Source organism: Tupaia chinensis, unplaced genomic scaffold, assembly GCF_000334495.1.
Source record: "Tupaia chinensis unplaced genomic scaffold, TupChi_1.0 Scaffold000332_1, whole genome shotgun sequence".
NCBI lineage: Eukaryota > Metazoa > Chordata > Mammalia > Scandentia > Tupaiidae > Tupaia > Tupaia belangeri.
In genome coordinates this window covers 272,566-282,034 of record NW_006159826.1, presented here as the reverse complement: position 1 = coordinate 282,034, position 9,469 = coordinate 272,566, and the positions used below count along the sequence as shown (strand labels likewise).

The following is a 9,469-nucleotide window of genomic DNA, read 5'->3' as shown; positions in this document are numbered from 1 at the left end:
AGGGGGAGGGAGGGGGGGGGGACCTGAGGCCTGGGCTGAGGGCCAGATCACACATGTCCGGCTGCAGCGCTGATCCCGGCCCAGGCAGCTCGAGAGGCACTCTGAGAAGAGGTGCGTGCATGCTCCAAATCCCAGGAAGATGCGGGAATGGAGGGGAAGCTCCAAATCCCAGGAAGATGCGGGAATGGAGGGGAAGGGCCTGCGGTATGACCCATGACCGTGCCCCACAGGGGCGCTTTCTCCTGCTCCCTCTCCCCCACACGTGCCCTCTGATAACTGAGAAGAGAAAGCAGAGTGAAGGGTGCTGGGGGAGTGGGAAGGAGCAGGTCGGAGGTGTTTAACGGGGACTGGGTTCCAGTTTGTGAGGTGACGTCCTACACAACGCAACTGTACTTCCTGAAACATGAACCCAAATGAGTAAGACAGTGAGATTTGGTCTGTTTCTGCCAGAGGGCCTTGTGCCTGCCAGGGAGATGGGGAGCGGGGAGCATAAGAAAGAACCCCTGGAGGGGATGGCCACACCACACTCCTGTCTTGTCCATCTCTCCTTCCAGGATTTTGGGCGCACACGTATGTGCACCTGCCATGTTGTTCAAGCTGTCATGTCCAGGATTCAAACAGAGCAGCCAGCCATGTGGGCACGTCACTGCCTGGCCCGGGAGGGGGAGGCCCTGGCTCTCCAGGCCCCTGCCCTCAGGACGGAGCTCCCACCCCTGCCGTGGCTTTCATTTTTTCAAAGGGGGACACAGCACGGCCTAACCCCAGGCACCGCCGTCCACTCACCAGGGCCAGCCTGCCGTCGATGCTCCTCTTGTGCTCGTAGGTCAGGTCACAGGCTACGCACAGGGCACTGCCCAGGCCCTTGGTCAGGGGCAGGTTGGGGTCTGCTCCTCGAGACAAGAGCTCCTTTACGATCTGGACACAGACGAGGGGGGTGAGCCAGCGCCCCGTCCCCGTGCAGAGGGGTAAGCCCGCACCCCGTCCCCGCAGTGCTCGGAGTGGCCCTGCTCCCGTCCTGCTTCCCAGTGAGAGCAGGGCTGAGCCACACAGGGGGCGAGGCCGTCTGCATGGCCCTCCTCCCACTCCTGCCGGGACACCTGCCTCTGCCCCGAGACCTGGGCCAGGTGCACAGTGAGATGCGGCCACTTGTTTCTGGCTCGTCCTGGACACCAGTTCAGGTGCCACCTCACGGGAGGCCAGGGGCAAGAGCAGCTGTGGCAGACACGGGCCACCCAGCTCGGCTCTCCAGGGCCCCTGCCCTCAGGACGGAACTCCCACTCCTGCCGTGGTCCTGGCTCCCGTCGAAGTAGCACTCCTTCACCCAAGCTGTTCCTCAGGGCCTCTTACAACCCTGAGAACCACCCAGAGTCGTTCTGCGTGCCGCGATGGGCCCACGATGGGCCGGCTGACCTGCTGGGACACAGGGTCCTTGAGAACGGACACTGTCTTATTCAACACCTGGGGCCCACGGCAGTGCCTGCCTGGCACACAGCTCATGCTCGGTGAGTAACTGCTCAGCGGTGAGGGGAGGGTTATAGACAGACGTGGAAATGGGGCAGAGGAGAATGGCGATGTGAGGGGTGAGTGGTGGGCGGATGCTGGCTGGGGCTACGGCTGTGCGCCTCACTGGCAGGTCGGTGGCTGGGTGGCTGGGTGGTAAGATGGGGGAAGCAAGGACAGACAGACATGTGATGGGGCAGGTAGGTGGTGGAAGGAGGGATGACGGACAGATGGAGGGAAGGTGGGGCACAGAGGGATGACTGTACGTGTGGGAGGTGGTGAGTGGGCGCATGAAGAGTGGATGGTTGGGGAACCAGCAGTTAGCGTAATGGCTATGTCGCTGGACTCCCACGTAGTCGACCGCGGTTTGTGTCCCGGACCCGGTGGCTTAAAACTCACGCTGGGCGCGTGTGCGTGCGTGCCCAAGATCCCAAGAGGAGAATGGAGGAGAAGGGATTGCGGCGTGACCATCCCCCCTGGGGGGTGATTTCTCGCTTTCTGTCTCTATGTCTCTCTGTCTGGCAAGTGCACACATCCTATAACAAAAAAACTCTTAAAAAAAAAAAGAATGGATGGTTGGAAGGAAGGCTAAATGGACACGTGGCTGGGCAGGGGAGAACAACAGGTGGGCGGGTGCAGAAGGACAGGCAGGCAGGAAGGACAGGTGGGCGGGCGGGGCAGACAGCACGACAGGTGGGCGGGGAATGACAGGTGGGCGGGCATAGAAGGACGGGTGGGTGGGGAATGATGGGCAGGTTAATCAGTGGGTGGATGAAGAAAGATGGGTAGAAGGAAGACTGGACGAGTGGACGGGTGGGTGAGGGGAAAGGTGGGAGCAAGGACAGACAGACGTGTGAGGGGGTGGGTAGGTGGTGGAGGGAGGAATGATAGGCAGATGGGAAAGTGAACCCACGCTTAAACGGCCACCACCACCAAATCCCAGGGGCTGCCTGGAGGTGGCAATGGCGCAACACGGGTGCAGGGAGAGTGCACTCACCAGGTCGTTCCCGCTGGCGATGGACAGGGAGAGTGGGGAGTGGCCACTCCACAGCGTGTTGGGGTTCGCTCTGTGGGACAGGAGGAGCCGCACTATGTCCCTGGCACACTGTGGGGGAGGGGGAAGCAGAAGCACGGCAGGTCACGGTGCCCAGGCCCGGGAGCACCTGCAGTGGCACATGGACATGCCCTGGACCATGACGGGGCTGGGCTCGATGGACATCCTCTCCAGAGAGAAGGCGGGAAGACGAAGCAGGAAGTGGCCTAGAGCTTGTTTTCTAAGGACGGGGACCACTCAGGATCATGTGACACCCGCCCCAATGCACAACAGGCAGGGCCGAGCACCGTGATGGGAAGACCTTCCCTGTGCTGGTGGGCACCCTCTGCTCGGGGGAGACTGTCCGGCCCTCTCCGACCCCGCCTTCCGCCCAGGGAGCCCTCTCCTGTCTGCACAGGAGGTAGTGACACTCTCCTGCTCCCCTTCAGGGAGCACGGCTTACAGCCCTCCACTTCGGCCGGCTCCTGCCCTTCACAGGGGCCCAGGGAAGCTGGCCTCTGTGCCCCCCTTTCCCCACTACGAGGCGGCCTCTCCCTCCAGATGTGGCAGCCCCAAGACTGGCTGACCTGAGCTCCATGCCCACGTCCTCTCCCCGAAGCCCCACGGGCAAGGCCGGGGGGTGCCAGCAGAAATCTACCGAGGGCCCCTGCTGGGATGCAGCCTTCACACCCTCAGCACTGAGCTCTCACCTGGAGATCTGTCCTCGACAGTGCCCCATCTAGTGTCTCCTAACTGTTTACCCATAGCTCTTGCAAGTTTGAAATCACTCCTGCAGTCACACACACATATGCACTTCGTGAACACGTGTGCATATCCACAGCAAGCACAGCAACGTCACACATGCATACACATGCACACATGCACACACTGCCCTGCAAACAGCTCCTGCCTGGCAGAGATCTCTGGAAAGCAGGAATCTCCTGAGACAGGGCCATGGGGCTCCCGCCCTTCCCTCCTGCCCTCCCCCAACCGGTGCAGGTTCCCTGGCTCCTGCTGCGTCACACCCCAAGAACACGCACCCTGTGTGTGGGAGGAGCAGCCACAGCAGAGGTGCCTCAGCCCCCAGCCGGGCCCAGGCTACTGCTCACCTTGCTGTCGTCCTCCCGCTCGCAGGCCACGTGCAGGGCCGTCCGGCCCCCCTCCTGTGGGAGGGATGTGCGGGCGCTGTAGTAGGTGCTTGGTGGGCCCGGTTCGTTGTTGAGCTTCAAGCTTGAGGAGGGCAGATCCAGCTGTGTGCGAGCAGAGGGTGCCAGCTCCAGTCCCCGAGCCTCCTCACACCTGGGAGCCCCATTCCCGCACCTGGGCCTAAGAGCCTCTCGGACTGCGTCTGGAGCAACGGCCCTCGCAGCCTCTGACGTGCTGAAGCTGGGGCTCCTGTACCTGTCCCCACGTCACCCTGACACCCGCAAAGGTCAGAACCAGCCTGAGCCTCCTCACTGTCCCCATGTACCACGCATGTACACACGCCTGACAGTCACTGTCGTGCACAGGGCTGGACCAGCTCCGCAGGGCCGCAGGAGGGGAGAGCGGAGCCCTGCCCTGAAGCACTCGCACCTCAGGAGTAAGGTGGGGCATGGCCTGACAGCCACGGAGAGCCTCGGGACTGCAGGGCCAGGAAGGTTCTGGGCAGGGAGCTTCAGGGCTGTCCTATGCACGGGGACACGGCCCGCCCAGCTGATTCCCACCCGCTCCCCATGGGCCACGTGGTAGGTGGCAGCCCCCTTGGCCATGCCCAGGGAGCTCTGGGGCACGGGCCCACAAGCTCTGTCAGCCATGCTGTCCCGAGAACGCAGCACCGGCTGTCAGAAGGGCTCGGCCTGGGACACAGCCTCTCTCCAAGGACTGTACGCTGCCCATGAGGGTGGACAGGCACCCTGACACAGCCCACCCTGCCCTCAGCACTTCTGGAGCTCAGCTGCTTGGGGAACCCAGGGAACCCACCCAGGCCCCGCCTTCTCAAGGCAGCAGGTGAGAGGCGGCAGGCCAGGTGCAGAATCGCGTCGAGGGGGCTGGCCTCTGGCAGAGGGCAGCTAGGTGGACCACAGGGAGAGCCAGGGCCCCTCAGGGCAAGAAGTCTTCCACTTCAGGAGGCCAGCCCTAGCGACTTGTCACAATGGTCTCCACCCAGGGGTTTGCGGAGCTGCCTGGATGAGTGGGCTCTCACCCCTCACTAAGCCCATTAGTCTGGGCCCTGCTCAGGGCTGGCTGTCTCCCAGACCCAGAGACCCCCGAGAGGTGTGTGCACGGTGACCCCACCCGGAGAGAGCTGCCCCCAGGCGAGCACCTTGCCGGCCCTGTACTCGGAGTCCTGGTCTGCGGCCTGGGCGTCCACGTCAGTGATGGCATGGAGTAGCAGCTCTGTGATCTGGACGCCCTCCTCCCCAGGCAGGGCAGCCGCGATGTGGAGGGGGGTCAGGGCCCCCAGCTGCAGAAGACGCAGGTGCACCTGTCTGAGCCCCGGATGGCACCCTCAGCCTCACCGGCCCACAACGCCCAGGACAGGGAGGCCGAAGGCCGAGGGAAGCAAGGACATACAGACAGGCTGGACGCTCTCCACACCCCACGGTCTCCATGCCGCCCCATCTGCAGAGCCGTGCACAGGAAGCTGGGCCTGAGCCAGCTTGTTCTTCATTTAGAAACAATTTTGCATATGTGCTCACAGGTGAGGCAGAGAGACAGGAAGCAAGAAATCACCCCGGGGGGGTGGCCACACCACATCCCTTCTTCATTTAGAAACAATTTTGCATATGTGCTCACAGATGAGGCAGAGAGACAGGAAGCAAGAAATCCCCCCGGGGGGTGGCCACACCACATCCCTTCTCATCCATTCTCCTCCTGGGATCTTGGGCACGCATGCACACGCACCCAGTGTGATTTTTAAGCCACCAGGTCCAGGATTCAAACCGCAGTCGACCACGTGGGAGTCCAGCGACATAGCTATCATACCATCTGCTGGTCTGAAGCCAGCTTGATCCTAAACCTGAGGGAAACCCCATCCTGTCCCAGGCCCCAGTCAGACACCACCCCACGACGGCACACAGCCCCTGACCTGGGCATCTTCCAGCCACAGCCTCCCTCTGGCCATCAGTCACGGAAGCCTGGCCCTCCACAGCGGCTCAGGGCCTTACCGTCACCGCAGTGCACATCAGCAGAAAGGCACCAGAGGGCGTGACACCCACACCCGAGTCTTCAGCTTTTGAAACCTGACCATGGAGACAGCAACGGTAACGGAGCTAAGTAACAGAATGGGCTCAGGTGAAGGGGGAATCTGGGGGAGATTCGTTTTTCCTAAGTTTCCTAAAAGCAAAAACACAAAGAGGAAGAAAATACACTCCCCAATTAGGAGAGGTGTCAGAGAGATTCAGGGTTCTACTTTCTACCAAGCAGGAGTTCCAGGACAGGAGAGAGAGGGTGGACAGAGAAATGGTTGCGAGGGGGCACAAGAGAGCAACACAGACCAGGCTCAGACCTAGCGCTGAGACCGACCGAGAGAGAGAAGACAGTCTGATCACCAAAGGCCCCTCAGACAGCAGGTTTCCGCTGGCAGAAAACAAATCAGACTGCCATCTCTCACCATTTATAAAGAGCACTCAAAATGGGTCCATTACGTGCCAAGGCCAAAACTGTACAAGTACTCGGGGGAAATGAAGGGGAAACACTTCAAGACAATGGCACTGGCAAAGATTTTTTAAGCATGGCCAAGACCTCCAAAAATAGACTAGTAGGGTTATCTCAAGCTAAAAGCCCTGCACAGCGAAAGGGACCGGCAGCGTGGACGGATGACCCGCGGAATCTGTGCTTCAGATGAGGGACGGACAGCCAGAACATCTGAGAGCCTTAACAGCTCGCCTGTGGGGACAGGCAAAGAGAAAAACGAATAATCCGATTGAAATGGGTGATGGCTCTCTAGACAACTCTAAACAGAAGACATGCAACTGGCTAAAAAAGACGTGAAAAAGCATTCAGCATCTCTCGTAAAGGAAATGCAAATCCAAACCACGCTGAGGTACGACCGAATCGCAGTCAGAATGTCCCATCAGACGACAAAGGACGACAGGCACTGGAGCGCCTACAGAGAAAGGCGAGCTCGCAGGCCCTGCTGGCACCGTGGGGAGCAGCATGGGGGCATCAAACCTCAAACTAGGACCCCATACGGCCCAGCAAGTCCACCCTTACGTACTGAAGCAAAGACAGGAAATCCCTGAGACATTTGCACGCGCATGCCCACTGCAGCCTTATTCTCAATAGCTAAGACGTGGAGCAACCTACACGGCCGATGACTGGTGTGGGATTATGGAAAGGGGGCACAGGTGCACAGTGGACGACCCTAGCCACAAAGAACAAAGTATGTCACTTTACATGAGATGGATGAACCTAGACAACACAATGCTAAGTGGGCCAGCCACGCTACCAGACACGCACTGCACGTCCCCGCCCAGTGCAGTGCGTGTGTCTGCACACCGTGGAGGAGCGGACGGCACAGGAGTGGAGACGGAGGTGGAACACGCCACGAGCACGTGAACGACGTCACACAGCGTTCAACGCCGAGGACGAGGAACAGGGCTTGTCCTTTATCACTACACACTACCTACATGCTTTAGACCCACTCCGCGTCCCACTAAGACGTACAGGCACTACCTGCGACCCACTGAAAGACGGGACCGAGGGAGCACTGTGACTCCTGCCCAGCCCTGTGGGCGCCGGACGCAGTGAAGTGAAGTGATGCCTGCAGCTCTGAGGGCATGAGTCTTCAGAGTTTACTCCTTCCCTCGGACAGGCACAAACGCAGCACCTGGGCAGGCGTCCCCTCTGCCCTGCACTCTGCCTCCAGCTGGCCCAGGGCACGGCACTCGCACGTGCTCCATGTCCACCCAGGGAGGCCCGGGTCCGGCCACACCGCTCCCATCCACGGCCGGCCCCAGGCAGGCAGTGCCAAGTCCAGCCTCAGGAATCTTGCCACGTCAACACTGACAGGTCAAACAGGCCTGCCGGAACCTCATCACTGGGCCACGCAACTCACGCCATCTGTGGGTTGCCAGCGCTCCAGCCCTGAAAACCCCAAGTCTGTTTTGCAACCTGATCATGATCTCCGGCCTCTGGAAGCTTCTTGGCCCGGGCTCAGCACAGCTGGAAGGGGGTCAGAGGCTTCACTCCAGGACCACCCTCGGCCATGAAGGACGGTCAGTGAGTAAACCCCAACCGCAGGTGCAGAAGAACAGAATGGGACGTGTACCCTCCCGGCACAGCGAGCGGAGAACATCACAGTGTCCCATCTGCAGGTGTGTGCCCATTCTCAGCCTGTCCCCAGGGACTCAGACTGAAGGGGGCTGTGGTGGGGGGAGGGCAGGGGGACTGGGGCCAAGTCAGAAGTGCCCACCACAGGGGACAATGTACAAAAGGACAGTTGTTGGAACAAGCTAAGCCAGAAAGCCCAAGTGCACATGAAGCTCTCCTCTCTCCAGGAACCAGCAGCACCTGTCCCACAAACACCTGTGCTCAAGTGCGCAACTCGGAATGAACGGAGTGGTCCCATGACGCCACCCCAGGGAACAGCCAGGGCGCACACCAGACAGCCCCAACTGCAGTGAAGCCTTCATCGACCGAGCAGCCAGGGCGGGGCAGCGCGCCAAAAAGCCACTTCAGAGAGAAGCCAGGCCGGACACCGTCTCCCCTTGAAAGTAACTGAGTCTGCTGGCCTGGCCTGCGGGGAGTGAAGGGACGGCCAGGGCCCTCCTAAGCCTAGTTTCCTTCCACAGGGCTCCCTGGAGGGTGCTTTGCCTTACCGTGAGGCGTTAAGTGGCCCACCCCGTGCCCTGCGGAGGATGCAGCCCCATTCTCCGCCCCAGCCTTGAGGGGCCTGCGGTCTGCACTTGCTGGCCGCCCCTGCCCTGCCCTGCCCGCCTGGACTGCTGGTCCCACCTGCGGCGGGAAGCGGATGTCAGTCCTGGCCCTGCTCTCCAGCAGCAGCCTGACGCCGTCCACGTCCGCGGCCTTCACGGCAAAGAACAGGACCTGCATGGGCACGCGGCACAGGTTGGGGTCGGCACCCCGGCGCAGCAGCAGCTTGATGGTCAGCCACCGGTTCCTGCGTCTGGAAGGATGGGCGGCAGCACAGTCGGGCGTGGCCGTGGCCATGGCCAGGCTGGGGCAGGCCTGGGGAGGAGCTTGGCCACACCAACACACAGCACGTCCCAGACCCCGGAACACCCGGCACACTGCGGGCCAGGGCACGCCTGCCTGCAGCCTGCATTGTTAGGGATGGGGGCGTGAAGAAAGCCCAGCCTCCCACAGACTGCAGCCCGCAAGGTGGCACACAGTCAAGTCCCCACTGTGACCGTACGCTGGGCAGGAGCATCTCCACAGGCCTGCGCGCCGCCGCCCTCCCTCCAGGCTCCGCCCAGCATGCTTCAAGCTGACTGGGCTGGGGATTCGAACTGCCGTCACCGTGTGGGATCCGGCTTCTCTTGAGCAGCACGTCTGGGGGCAGCACCCTCTAGCTGGCCAGGGAGGCGTTCCTATGACCATCTCCATATGTGCTAACGTTCTTGCTTAATGACAGACACGGGGTGGGGTCTGGCGGTGGCACTGACAGCCACGGCGTGGACCCGGAAACACCAGTGAACCTGCGCTCGGCCACCTCCGAGCCCCTGCCTGCCTTTCATCGTGACTGGCTCTTCGTGCACACGTGTGACCTAGTGACACCGGAACTGGCCACTGAGATGCACGTCTCTTCAGGCTGACACGTCACCCCACAACACCCGTCACCTCACCAGGCTCTCAGCACCAGAGCTGAGGGTCTCTAAGTACCTGCAGACACCAGTGCCCCAAGTTCCCACTTTCACTTGAACACACCAACTTTACCCCCACCCCGGCCAGGTGTCTTCCTTGAATGAAGCCTGTGCTCGCGGCAGCGGC

The 9,469-nt window shown here is 61.2% G+C and overlaps 1 protein-coding gene across 4 annotated transcripts in view; it reads right to left on the bottom strand.

The window, feature by feature from the left end:
- The window catches only part of ANKMY1 (ankyrin repeat and MYND domain containing 1), a 56,577-nt gene that overhangs the window by 25,829 nt on the left and 21,279 nt on the right, over positions 1-9,469 (bottom strand). For all 4 annotated transcript variants that reach the window (XM_006151919.2, XM_006151920.2, XM_006151921.3 and 1 more), the window contains exons 8-12: positions 8,474-8,645; positions 4,839-4,979; positions 3,643-3,783; positions 2,498-2,605; positions 784-915 (exon numbers count right to left, since the gene is read on the bottom strand). In XM_006151919.2, coding sequence (XP_006151981.1) covers positions 784-915; positions 2,498-2,605; positions 3,643-3,783; positions 4,839-4,979; positions 8,474-8,645 — 694 coding nt within the window. The remainder of the gene's footprint in view (positions 1-783; positions 916-2,497; positions 2,606-3,642; positions 3,784-4,838; positions 4,980-8,473; positions 8,646-9,469) is intronic.